Raw genomic sequence first — 14,501 nt, forward strand, 5'->3', positions numbered from 1 at the left:
TGTGCTGCACTCTCTACAAAGTCCATTATCTTTCTTGTACTGGGAAATTTTAATGTGATTATGATAGAAGTACACAAACTCTTGTTAGAACATGTTCTGAGGAAAATTATCTCTTGTAGCACTACAAAACCAGAAATTTGAGATGATCCTGGCAAAGCAGGCAGTTTAATGAGATTATCTTAAAATAAAAACAGCTATTCACTAATTTTTAGAATTTTCCAAAGAATGTAAGCAGTAAAATATTTTGGTTTTAAACAGGTTTTGCCTTAATTTTCTGAAGGTTTATCTTAATGTGCAAGAGTAAATATGCAACCTCTCTTAAATCAGAAAAGGCAATACAGATAGAACAAAACTCTGCAAAACTTATATAACCAAAGCTGTAAAGCTGTACTTAATCAGGCTTTAAAGTCCTTATCTTGTAGGTTGGACAGGTGTTGAATTTCCTCAAATTGAACTTACTGGAAAGACAGTTGAGGACCTGACATATCACATCAGCTCTAACAGTGTGATTTAATAACATGCTAGAAAGATTCACATTGGATTCCATGATCCCTAGATCTGGTCCAAATTCACTTAGTTCTAACACAATAACAGCCTAAAAAAGTAAACCATTCTTTAATTCTTGCAGTTACTTACCTTGTCTGCTACCCACTTCTTAGGCTGTACTTCTCGGAAGTGTTTAATTCCGTAAGTTTCTTGGCCATATTTGCCTGACCTATGAATTGATGGGTCATACTTCTCATTTTTGTGATATGAAGAAAATGGCAGAAATCTGAAATTCCAGAATATTTAAAAATCAGTTATGCTGTACTCTAAAAGCCACAGGATTGGTGTAAATCATAGATACCAACACAACAGGAGGTGACATGAACACATGTTCCTGCTATTTTCCCACACCTTCTTAATGTTCCCCCTCAGTATTGTGAGAAGATTACTGCAATTTCTCCTATAGCTGCTTTTAAATTAGGTTTGGAGCAAATAGATATAGTGTTTCAACAGGATAAAATGAAGACTTTCTGTATGAAGATATTACTTGGTTCACTTGCATTACTAGATTATTACTTTGGCTGGATCTGCGCTACCAACTGGTGTGATGTGAAGAATAAGCAGGGTTCAGTTTACTGGGATCTGCATGTTGACACCTCAGGTGTTAGCAGGCAGTGTAGCCTGTGCCAGCTGTCTGTGGCAGGCACGCACCATGCACAAGTATAGAGCTCACTTCTGAAGAACTTGGAGGCACTTTACAAGTCACATAGGCCCCCAACACATAACCTCAACCTGATCACTCCATCAGGATGGAAATATTTCAAGCATGCCAGCAATATAAGCATAAACCAAGGCAAACTTGCACCATAAAGAATCTTCCCTGTACCTTAAACTAGGTATGCATCCTTCGATATCCATTAATCAAAGCTAAATAAACCATATTCTCATTTCGCAGAATACAAAGTTATACAAATAGTACTCTTGACTTTCACGTATTGGCAGACCACAAAGCAAATAATTTATTTCTTCTGATTTTACGGATTGTGTGCTTTACTCTCAAGTTATAATTACATCCTCATTAGCAATCTTTTGCAGCCTGATTCTTTCACTTTTGGTCATACTGATGGTGGACTCCATGCTTACATACTCCCTCACACTGAACAGTGAAGCCCCAGCTGTCTGCTTTGGGCATGGAAGAGGTTTTCGGATGGATGTCCCTAACTCTCATGGACAGCTACAGGTTTTTTGGGTAGGTTCCACAGCAAACTGTATGGAGGAAGGTGAAAAATATCTTGTATAGAAAGGATCTGCAAGAGACTCTACAAAGATGTCTTAGTTTCATCTGTTTCAGTTTGCAAGGGAGACATGAGAGCAAACAAGTAGATTTAATATAAAGTAAAACCTTGTGAATTAAGCTTATCATTGCTGGTATTCTGAAAAGGCAACATGCATTTTTTTTATTCTACAAGTGCAATAAAGATTATTATACAGTAAAATTAGAAATATAAGCTTCAGAAGTTTAAAACATCACTTCAGCTACCATGAAAACAGGTGTGGTTAATTAAAACCTATTCCTAGATGAAAGCTTTTCAGAATCCAGAGCCCCTATAAGAGTTAGACAGTCAAACAAGTTTTTTTTTGTAAAGATGGGGATTAAAATACCTCTCTCTGTCTCTCAGCTGATATACAATGGGAAAATTATTTATTTGGACTAACTGAACTGATCCATCAGCAACTGTTTGAGTGTTTGTTTTCTTAAATTACATTTTTTTCCACTTCATAAAAAGAAACTATTTTAGAATCTTGCCAGCTATATCAATTTATCTATCAAGTACCACAAACAAATGTCATGTAAAGTTAGTGAAAGAAAAACACTGAGTTAGCAGACTTTTAAATTATACAAAGCTATAGTAGCATGTGTATACTCATGGGAAAGGACACTCTCACATAAGACAGATTATGGTACTTGTAATGCTAATTTGCACATGGGATGGACATCACACACACACAAAAATTAATGTGGCCCCAGTGTCCCAGAGAATACATTGAAGGTGCTGTGAGCCGGCTGCTCCACTTGCAGTTTTTATCACTTCTGAATTGCATTTTAATAGTACATTTTTCTTTTGTTCAGACATGAAAGAAAATTGGCTTTCTCAGGGGATTGGATAGCTGAGAAGACAAGGCTAGCAGTTTAGGGATTTGCCCATATATGCATAGAATTTAGTTGAGCCATAGCATTCATAATTTAATATGAATACTATGTCTGTAAAATTTATACACCAAAAGGCAAAAAAAATCTTGAGGAAAGTAGAAGATAAAGTAAATGATTATAGTTCTCCCTATAAAATTTCCTACATACAGGTTTTGATTTTACTGTGGATCAGCTCATCTTTGTCTTTTTGGCAAACAAATACTCAGAGTAATCTATGTCCTACCATGATTCCAAACAACAACAACAAAAAACAACGTATACTGTAACACTTTAAGACACAACTAACAGTATGTTCTACATGTAGTTTAGCACAAAGGTGGTCTTCTGCGTTCTGCTGCATAACTCCTATAAGAACATTAACTGGAGTATGTGCCATACAGCCTGCAATGTATGTCTATAGTTGAATAAAACAATATTAAAGTAACACTGAATTCTTGAGGAAGAACATTGAAAAATAAAAAATATTGAAATGAAAGAACATTAAAAATATGACAGGGTATAATGGTGTAAAGTAGAAACTTTCTTTTTTTCCTCTGTCTATAGTTCTGCCAGGTGGACAGATCCTTATTGAGATAATGATCTAACTACAAGAATCATATGCTTACAAATTCAATGTCTGTTTAAAGAAAGAATTTTCATTACTCTATGTGAATAAGTAATTAAAAAGAACATTAAAACAATTTTTTGTGTTAAGTAGGGTAACCAATTTAATGGGAGTCATACAAAAGCCATTATACCCCCACAACCAATAATCATAGTAAAAAGCAATAGCACTACAAAACACTGTAGTAATGGCATTGTGTTCTATAGCTTTCTATATACACCTGACACAGCTTTTCCCCAAATTAATGACAGTATGTGCTCTGAATGTGACAGAAGAGAGTGATGGAAGGAGAGGAAAATTAAATTCGGAGAATGGTATGATGCCATTCTCAACTGCACAAGTTTAGACCTCAATAGTTTTTTTCCACAAAAGCTGACTCACAGGATTCTAACATCTGTGTTTCAGCTTTTCCTTGTGATTTAAGTGTAAATTCAGAAATTCTTAAAGGTTTTCAGTAAATATGACATAGACAGAAGTAGTAGGATCAAGGAAGAATTAAATTCCATATTGATCTTATATTGTGCCATAAAACATACTTAGTATAAGATGAGCCTTTCCAAAAGTTGATGATTTAATGGGAGGTGAACTTTCCCTACAGAAATAAATTTAAAAATGAATTTTTTCGTTTCATTTCACCCACCACAAAAGACAGAATGAGAGATATGCCAAAGAATACATTCAAGACAGGGACAAAGAGTTGGAACAAAAAATCAGAAACTATCTCAGGTTCTACAAATAGCAGTATTACACATACACAACCTTAGGGAGTACTGGGACCAAAGCTGGCAGTGTCACTGGTAATGAAGGCCAGCTGCACTGTTGCCAGGACCGTGCTATGTTGAACCTAATTAGCGTAAAAAGACCTAGAAGCCTTGACTTCATAGCCAGTCCTGGACCTGACAGCTGCTAGTGGCATGTATTTGAATTTCAGGAGATACTCTAGATATTTGCTGTTAACAAAAATAAAAATTGCTTTCTCTTTTCCTTCAACTCATCCCGTCCTGTACCTCCCTGCTACTTAGTTTCATGTCTCTAATCCTTCTTTTACCCGCATTTTTACTCCCTCATGACCTTTCTTCCTGCATCTCCTCATCCACCATTTCTTCCTTCCATTCTCTCTTTTACTGTGAAATCTCTCACTGTTGTGACAGGAGAAGGAAGAAGCCTTTTAGATACTGAAGACTTTCCAGCTGGATCAACCAAGATGATAGAAGCAGCAGTAGGCACTGGTGTTTATGGCACTGTGAGAGGCTAGAGAAGCAGCACAAAACAAGAAGACTCATCAGGTCCATCATTTACTGCTGGGTGGCAGCATCCCAGTGCTTTATGGTACCTACTAACAGGACACAGTTCAGAGGCATTCACTTCTTCTTGAATTTAAATGGCAGCAAAAATCCAGAGTGGTCCTTTAGCATGTTCTCTGGATCTGCCCGAGAGACAAAATCCCAGTAGTCTAGCAGTGCAAGCATGTAATCCTGATACCAGAAATGCTTCAAACTTTACCCAGGCTTCTGAGAAAGAACTGGCAGTAGATCTACTGCCAGATTGCCGTATATGCTACACTACCAGACACATAAGAAATACTAAAACTAGAGAACTAAAAGGAATATTCTGCTTACATGTTTTTTCAGACTTTCATCATATTTCTATGTACTGTACATTTTTGAAATTTAGTAAAAATACTGCCAAAATCTTAACTCTAGATGTGTGATAGTGTTGTTCAATTTTTATCTAAAGTGGTTCTATGCAATAGCAATTCAATTCTTTGTTGTCTTGATCGAATTTAAATAAAACAATTTTATCTCACTTTGAAGAAAACCATGACCTATAAGTTCCAAACAAACTATGCTTCTCTGTCAGGAAGCTGTAAATCTTTAATGTTTTTTATTTTTCTTTAAATAAAACAGGAAATTAATTTTAAGCTTTCAAATTTGGGTTATACCTGAAGTAATTTCTTCATAAAATCCAAAAGTGTCTATCTTATCACTCAGGGAACAAAGGAAGAAGCACAGTGGTTTTCCATAGCAAAACAACTACAGCAGGGGAGCCATTATTTAGTTCATAATGAGTGCGTATTAAAACCAAAGTGTTATTTATAAAAATAAAGACAGACTGTTTTACCTAACATATCTAGTCAGATTACCTTTAGTGCAGTATTTTCATCCATAAGAAAGTTATTTCGGGTGCTTTATTACACATTGCCTACAGTAATATACTAAATACATACTTTTTCAATCAATTATCAATCACTTTTATCCTAACATTGGTAAATCTAAGAATCACCTGGCTGTTTTTGTTTAACCCCTGTCTGGGATAATGTAAAGTGGCAAAGAAAAGCATAGTCTAGTTCTTGTAGGAAATAAAAGAGATCTCTTCTGCAGCAAATTCCGGAACTTCTTAATTATACACAGACTTATTATCTGCATCCCCAGTGTTATAAAGTACCAGAACTTCATTAGAAAAATTAAGATGGAAAAATGAAGGCGCTACTTTGTAAATTTCCAGTGGAAATTAGCTGGAAGAAGCAGAGGAATACTGGATCAAAAGAGGGTAATCATGCTTAACTGTGCCCTAGAGCACCCGCATGTATAATACGATTTGCACAGTAACTACCTCTCCTATTACTGCTTGTTTGGAGTATTCTGTGTTAATGGGGTTAGCTAATTTAGTATTTTAACTTAAAAAGACTCTGCTGATTAATAAATGTTGCACACTGTGCTAGTAATTAAAATAAATGGAAGAGTTACAAATAGAAGTTGAATTGTTAAGAAAACATTATCTGAAAATATATGATAATCCCTGTTTATCATAATACAATAACAGTCCAGAAAATATGCAAATTGCTGAAGTTGCAAAGCATATGAACAACTAAGTATAATTTGAAAAAAGTTTTCAGATGTGTTTTATTTGTATGACACTGAATGTAGCAGCCATTTCCACTGCAGCTAAGTCAGAAATAGAAGAAAAGATCTTATAAATGTAGAATTTATAAGATTTTAAAAAAATATTAAATCTTATCAAAGTGACTTGCTTTTTAAATTTTATTACCATTAATACCAGGCAGCTCATAACACTGATGATCTCCAAGTATAGAGCTTATTTAGATCATTCACTTCTCTGTAAGTGTACCTTTCGTGGGCATCACTGTGTAGCATGGAAGCACCTAAGCTGGTTCTAAAGGAAAGCATTTTCTTGCTGAGAATAAGGCCACGAGGAGCTTGGTGCTGCAACGATCGCACAGCATGTCAGAGGCAGGGTGCTCAAACATTGCACTTTGCTGCACACGAGAGAACCAGTGCGTTCAGGACTAGCTTGGCTGCCTCCAGTACAGCACTGAGCACGGACGTAGCCAGAAGCTGAGGTGACTAGCCTGATGTCACACTAGAAGACTACAATAAATCAGGAAGCCTCAACCTTACACTACTGCTGGTATATCCCTATTCTATCACCACATTGCAACTCATTCTGATCTATGTTGATTTTATAAAGATGTTTAATAGTGTACTTTGAAGCATGAGGCCTATTACATGAGACAGATTTCAGTGAAGTTAATGAAAGTAATTTACATTTTTTCGCTGGAAAATTAGGCCGGCATGCAGCTGCATGCAACTGAGTAAAGAACTTTTCATGCTTAGTGATCTAAATCTGCTGGATCCAGCAGTTGGTGTCTCAAACTAGACACTAGTTTATTAAGTGGCCATCCCAAAGGAGTCCAATTGTCATTCCTATCCAAGTGGAGGGGAAAACACTTCATTTGTATGAAAAATAGCACAATAAGGCAATAACAGCTTCAGTTACACGAGAAAAAGGATTCCTTATTAGGCTATTACCCAGTTGCTCCTTCATTACAAAATAGGAAAATCCAGCAGTTTCTTTAAGTAAGCACATTCTCTCTGGCTTTCATTTGTACTGCTTCCACCCGCCTCAAACTCTCCCATAGCTTTTTCAATTATTTCTGCATTTTATAAGAAGCAAAAACTTTCTCAGAGCTTGAAACACTTAGAAAAAACGTATTACCACTTTAAAGAACCCTGATTATCAGAGGTGAGTGGGAATTCTGAGTGTTGTTGGAAATTGCAGGTATGCACCGACAATTTTTCTATCTTAAGAGATATCACACAATACTCACTCTGGAAATATACAGATCAAGGATTAAGTTTGCAGATTTATGCAAACACAAACTTTCTTAACAAATGCCACACACTTCCACTGTTCATTCCCTCCTTATTTTCTAAAACAGAAGAATAATCAGCATAGGAAGCACTACCAGGAAAAAATACAGTCCCACAGTACACAATTACATAGAAAGAGACAGAAATTTGTCAATTCATAATAGACAGTGCTGAGAAAAAACTACTGTAGAACCTAAGTAACCCTTTGCTGACTCCTCCCTGGAGACTGGCATCCCACACAGCAGCTGCAGCATTACTACTGAGCGTTAGTCCTGATGATGACCTGCAACTCTGTCATCACCTTTTTTTTCAAGGTTACAGATGTGACCCTTGCATGGTTGGTTGAATATGAAGCACAAACGGAATGATTACTGCCTGAAAATGTATAATACGCTATGCATTTAGCGTGCGTGAAGCTGAGAATCATTGGTGTTAGGACATTGCCTCTGTGCATTAAGGATGGCACTAAATGCTTCTTTACCCATAAGGTAAATAGAGAACCCTGATCAATTAATATCTGTCCAAGCTCGAGACTTCAAATTTAAACTATACAGACCAAAGCTTCACAATTCGCTCACTGAAGAGAGCCAGTGAAATATTTATTACCAGATCTGACCTTCTGAAACTGTTGACACAGTGATGCCTGGGGAAAAACCCCATCAAATAAAGACTGGGCAATATAGTCATGCTTATAATGAAAGATATCATCCATCCTCACCAGGAATGCATCCGTCAAAACTTATTCAGTAAAAAGAACACTTTAAATGAGAGGTAGAACATTAATCATGACCTAGTATTGTTTGGGGTTTTTTTTTTTTACATTTCACTGGAGGAAGCTAGAAATAAAAGTTAAAACCAAAACCAGGCCCAAAGTTAAGCTGAGGTGTGAAAGTTAAGCTGCTTCCTCCTTACCCCAATATATGAAAGAATACAGAGAGGAATAGAAAACTGAAGTTCGTTTTTACTTGTAACTTAACTCAGTTATGGTTTTGGTACAAAAGGAATGGAAAGTACTATATCTGATTTTGGGACCAAATATAAAAAACTAACATTGCCTAAAAGTGGAAAAGTAGCCAAACTAATAGATTCTTTTTTTTTCAAAACTGTTTTTGAGTAGAATTTCCATTTAAAGTCACTGCTAATATTAAATCAGGGAAAATGTGAGGAAAATGATCCAATAATAAAAACATAAAAGCCAAACCATGCAAATGTAATTGATTCTAGCATTCTTAAGCCCCAGTCCTGAAGCTGATAAGTGGCAACATGGAGCTGATAGAAGAGCTTGAAACAGATCAAAGATAGCAAAGGATTGTGTCCCAGTGAATCAGTGGATCACAGGCTGCTCATGAGGAAAAGTGATTCTTTTCTGTCCTGAATTCCGCTATTGAAGTGCCAAAGGATTGCCAAGAGCAGTGAATTCAGGGGATAAGTTGAGAAAACATCAGTTTTTTCTAGTTAACTACAAAGCCAGAGCAGGTGACTTAACAGGCTTTTATTATAATTGGACAAAAGAGTTCCATTATGATAAGAAAAGGTTTGGAAATATTTTGGCAATAGCCTTAAATCTTTTGGGACAGAAGCCTTAAATGTTTTGGGATGGATTATGTCTGTATTTGGGATTGTGTGGAAAAGAACTGGCCTGTCTGACACTACTACAGATGCTACGGCTTAGGAAACCAAACTGCTTCAAAGACGATTACACTTTTTGCATCATGTTCTAACAGGTGCAACATATGCTCCCTTCACTTCCAGGTGAGCTTTGGTAGTCTACTGGGAGAGAAAGCAAGTCTTATTGGCATGCAACACCATTTTTCCTCCCATAGTCTGTAAGCTCCCTGAATATGAAGACTGAAACTATTTTTTCTTTAGCAAGGTGCATGTGGCAAAACAGAATTTGCATTTGTTTTCTTATTTCCTGTTAAACCCCTCTGTTGCATCACATATTATTATTATTATTATTACAAGTTCTCCTACAGATTCATAGATATGGATGGCATGTGTCACACAATTACAAGATAGGTTCTCTGCCCTGAACAGTTTATAATCTAAGGACACAGAATTTAGAAGTATGTACATAGAATCTTTGCTAGTAAGCTGTCAGGTTTGACATTTCATTTTGTCAGGCATGAAAGGTTTCTGAAAGCAACGGAATAAAGAAAACATTCTCACAACAATACAAGAAAAAACAAAGAACTTACTCATTGTCATGTATACGGTTTCTCCATTCCTCCCTTTTCATTTCCTCTCTGGCCTTCTCTAGTGGTGAATTGATTGATGCTGCCACTCGCAAGGTTGGTTCCAAAGGCTTGTAGCGCTGCCGCAATACTTCAGCAGTATCGCGGAAAGGCCCCTGAAAGGTAGAGGATAATGTAAGTGTTTTATTGTGGAGTTACAGTTCTTTTCTTTCCTTCTTTTATTCATGACACATCACTGATGAAAGAGGACATAGAATGTCTGGGAAGTGTAGCAAGACTTTTCTTCCAAAATAATTAAAGCAGTTTATTTTGATAGAGAGTTACAGATAACACAAAGATTGGTAACACACTCTAAAGCTCCAAAGAGAGAATGAGAAATGTGCACGCAAGATTTATTTTACTAATAAATATTTATTATTTTAAAACAATACATTGTTAGAACTGATTAGGAAAACTTAGGTTTTCCTTAGAAAAAATATTGGTGAAATAAAACCTGATATGCAAGTATTAACTGTATCTAGATTCTGCTTAAGCAGAAAGCTTGTAATTTCCTTTTATAGGATAAATAATGTTTTACCTTAAAGAACAAGCTTTTTAAAATTTAACTGTAAAGTTATCTGGAAGGGAACTTAATAAATTACTTAAGATATAATTCTTCTAATACAATTCAAACTAATGACTTCATTTTTGCGTTTTTGAAAAGTCTAATTCTACATTAATTTATCGTTCTCAAAAAGAAAGCTCATCATTCTTTCACAAGTCTCTCTATATACATGTATAGATCTTTCTTCTAGAGTATATTCTTTAATAACTGATTATATCAGCATCTATTAGTTAACAATGCAAATAAATAACAGCAGGAGTCTGTGCAAACTGACATACTTTATGTCTTGCTTTTAGTACTAACCAGTAAAAACTTACCTGGAGTATAATTTGTGCCATATTACACTCAGGACAGCTTAGTGGCAAGTCTGGATTTAGAAGTGTTGCTAATTAATTTTTATTTTATTTTCATCATTGTTGATCCTGCAATGAACTAGTGAAACCTTCTGAAACCATGAACAGACAAAGAATCCTAATCACAGCCTTTATTCTTAAAGATATTCTTCTTTAAATAGGTTATCGCTAACAAGTCACAGCTGGAGTTACTGCAAGCACTGAGTGAAGACTGTGGGGCTAATAAAAAGAAATGATTCACGCCTCATTTATGTTCACTTATGTTTTACATTAATAGAAACCAATAATAGGAACCAGTTACCATAAAAGTCATGGACCGTAAATAACACAAATGGCAAATAAGTATCATCTAGTACTTTTCACAGCTGGACAGGAGGATTGCTATATTTGAAAGTAGTTAATGGATTTTTACTGGAACTTTACTTTTTAAAGGCACAGAACCATGATTTGGAGATCTTTTTAAAGGTCCTAGTAAGCAAGTGAGAGTAGTATTTACACTTCTTGCAGGTGTTTTGTTGCTTCTACTTTCTAAGTCTGCATAAATAAAATACATTCATTTAATATGACCTCAGTAAGTCTTTAAAAACAGAATGAAAAGTGTTAACACTTGTAAGAGAATAATCAATACTAGAAGAGGTCATTAGAATTAGTAAGCAATGGTCTAGTAATATACAATCAGGTGACCAAGTTATAAAAAAAGTTTAAAAGTCAATAAAAAATTAATACTCTGTATTGCAATATGTTTGCATGAAGTGGATATGGAGCAAAGAAGAAATGTACTACTGTCAAATAATATCAAGATAAATACATTTGCTTTTAGAAAATAGTCTTTCAGAATATTGTATTTTTTCTTCATTGTAAAATATTGACTCACATTCCATCAGTGTAAGAGTCAAATCAGGTATCCAACGGATTTTTTTCCATCTGTAATTTCCAAGACCTTCTAACTCTTTCTCAATCCATAGTTCAAATGAAATTAATAGAGACCAACTACTAATGGAAGGAGGGGAGAAAGACTGTAACTAAACAAAGGTTTCTCAAACAAGGCTGTGTCATCTGTCACTAATGAAAGTGGGATACGTATGTTAGAATGTTACGATAGTTCTAAACATTCCCTGCCGATTTTTCCATTCCTCTGAATCATGTATTTGAAGACACTTACCTAACAATAGGGACCTAAGGAATATATCTAAGATGATAAGACCTCTAAAAAATCCGTTTACCTATGCCCATTTTACAAGTTTAATTTTAACTTTTGTGGAATCTTGTGGTAGAATGGTGCTTACAAATGTTTTCAAATTGGCAGTGCCTGCAAGCATTTCAGGCATCCAGATTCAAAAAGGGGATCTTCCTGGGGAGGTCAGGCTAGGAAAGTAAGGGAGGGAGTCAACCAACCATTTTCACCCAGAATGCAACTCACAAAACTCTGTGTTCTATCTTCAGAATTTGTACTGAGTAGCACAAATCTCGCTACCGACTGGTCTGCCAGATAAAGGTTAGCATATCGGCGTTCTTAGTATTTTACCATAAAATCAGAAACTCATTTAAGAATTATGATCTACATTAAATCGCATGTTCTTCACCATGCCCATTCCAGGAAAGCTAACAGCATGCAAAAAAATCCCCTAAAAATGGCAACATGCTTTCTGTTATTAATGCCTTTTAATGAACAGATGACTAATTTTAGTATTATCTGTGTTTCCATCAAACTGCAATTCTAGTAAACTCAGTAATATAAATGATAGATCTGACTGATGTATAAGCATCATTAACACTTTTCTTTTAAATACACTATCTTATACACACAGAGCTTACCTATAAAATGCTAAATACCCATTTCCCTAAGCGAAAGCTGATAGATCAGCTGATTAATTAAAAATTAGCTGAGCTATTTTTTTTCTTTTAAACTTATTTAATTGACATTCTCATATAAAATATCCAACCCTATGGGCAATACAAATACAAATATGGGCAATACAAATTTCAGATACCTGAAAGAACAGTGAAGTAACAAGTGACTCACATGGGGCCTGATAGATGTTAGAAAAAAGAAGCTTGGTGCCAAAAAGTGTTGCCGCAGAGAACTAGGACACAAGTATATCTAGTAATTAAATTCCTTATTGTCACACCGGACAACTTTCAGGATGATGCGTTCTGATGGGTTTTCATTTCCTACTGTTTCATCAGCTCAAACCAGTGTCCTTTTCTTAGGCATACAACCCTAAATTGTCAAAGTGTTGTGCAGGGATTTAGCCGTGTGACTCCCATTAACATCAATAAGAGTCGCGCAGTTAAATCCACGCTCTGTGCTTTGAAAATTTACCCCACAGCGTACATCCCAGGGTGCTGAAAGGATTAAAGTATTATATAGTAAATTCCCTCTTTGAGGTGCAGAAAATAAACAGAACTCTTCTGGTTTGTTCCAAAAGGCTATCTGTGCACGACTGCTGTGCATGCGTCTGAACTTAGAAAGGTCTATAAAATACTAGAAATCCAAAGAGAAGCTTGTAAGATACTTTGTATTCAGTCAAGCAGTTTTGCAAGAGCAACTTAACAATGGAAAACCTCTGAGGTCCCTCTTTATTTAAAAGTATGACTCCTAAACCATGTCCCCCAGGCAAAATCTTCCCCTCTATCCTGAGAGACTGTGCATTTAGTCACATCACACTGAAGGACCATCATAGCCCCTTTGGGCCCAGAAGGTAAAGCTATAATGTCATGTTTATCTCAACTCCAAACTTCCTGATCACCCAAACTGTTTGTTGGCCCGCACTTTGTCTCAATTCTAATGAGTCAATGAGTTCATTCAATGAGGAAGCTCAAGCAGTCAAGGTAGGGAGAACAGAAGCAGTGAAGGACAAAGGTGGAGAATTGCCCTGAAGTTGGTGCTTACTGTTATAAGCAGCGTGGTTCTCTGTGTGGCTCACCTCTCCTTCTCCAGAGGTATTCTGGCAGGCCTGCATCTTCTCCTCATGCTCTAACCAAATTGCCTCTGCCTTCATGTCCCACCACTGATACAGACTCGTCCTGCTATGGACAAGTCAGTCATTACAGAAAGACGAGAAAAGCCTCTTCTGCGTGGGTTAGCCCATATGCCCACAGCTGGCCCTACTGAAGAGCAATGTGAATGCAATCAATAAACTACTGGTGAATTGTGGCAGATGGCATGCATACACATTGTTTGAACCCAGCAGTAGTTCAAACTTAAGACTGTTCAGATCTCCTCTACCAAGGGCTGTAATAATATAGTGAAAATAACCATATTGACTCAGAGGAGTAAAATACCAATAAAGATATATTATACTTTGTTTATTGCTCACTACTGTTATTTAATTTCTGTAGCTAAATGACAGCTTCAGTGACAGTTACTGGGAAGGACGCTTTAGAAGCATTTGCTTTCTAAGCAAACTACAGAAGAGAAAATTTAAATATAGGACAGAGTACAAAAGAAAAAAAAGCATAAGATGTTCTGAAGACGTGGTCATTCGAAATCAAGCCAGCACTGAAAGTGTATGTGTGAGGTCAGTAGAAGGCTCAGTAGATTGGGTGAACTGAAAAATTCTTCAGAATAGAGGGAAAGACAGAATACTTCTAACCCAAAAGTACCTGTATCAGGCATATACTGGCAAAAGCTACATGACATTGTACTGTCATCAAGTGAGGAACATAAAGGTCTCAAAAGTCTATCTGTGGTGTACCTTGGGCATATTCCCAGCAGGTTTTGATAATAAGGTGGCAAAGGCTGTTTTGCCATCTTGTGGGATGTTCATTCTGATGCATTAACTTAGAGATCTCCATTACCTTATAGAAGAGGAAAAAAAAGCTATCAGCAACATATGTTGATGTCAACTGAAATTAAAATTGAGACCATGACA

At 36.2% G+C, this 14,501-nt stretch overlaps 1 protein-coding gene across 2 annotated transcripts in view; it reads right to left on the minus strand.

Moving 5' to 3' along the window:
* The window catches only part of SPATA17 (spermatogenesis associated 17), a 95,799-nt gene that overhangs the window by 22,711 nt on the left and 58,587 nt on the right, over positions 1-14,501 (minus strand). For both annotated transcript variants that reach the window (XM_075088860.1, XM_075088859.1), the window contains exons 8-9: positions 9,673-9,824; positions 637-772 (exon numbers count right to left, since the gene is read on the minus strand). In XM_075088860.1, the coding sequence (XP_074944961.1) occupies positions 637-772; positions 9,673-9,824 (288 nt within the window). The remainder of the gene's footprint in view (positions 1-636; positions 773-9,672; positions 9,825-14,501) is intronic.

This window comes from Phalacrocorax aristotelis, chromosome 3, assembly GCF_949628215.1.
Source record: "Phalacrocorax aristotelis chromosome 3, bGulAri2.1, whole genome shotgun sequence".
NCBI classification, from domain to species: domain Eukaryota; kingdom Metazoa; phylum Chordata; class Aves; order Suliformes; family Phalacrocoracidae; genus Phalacrocorax; species Phalacrocorax aristotelis.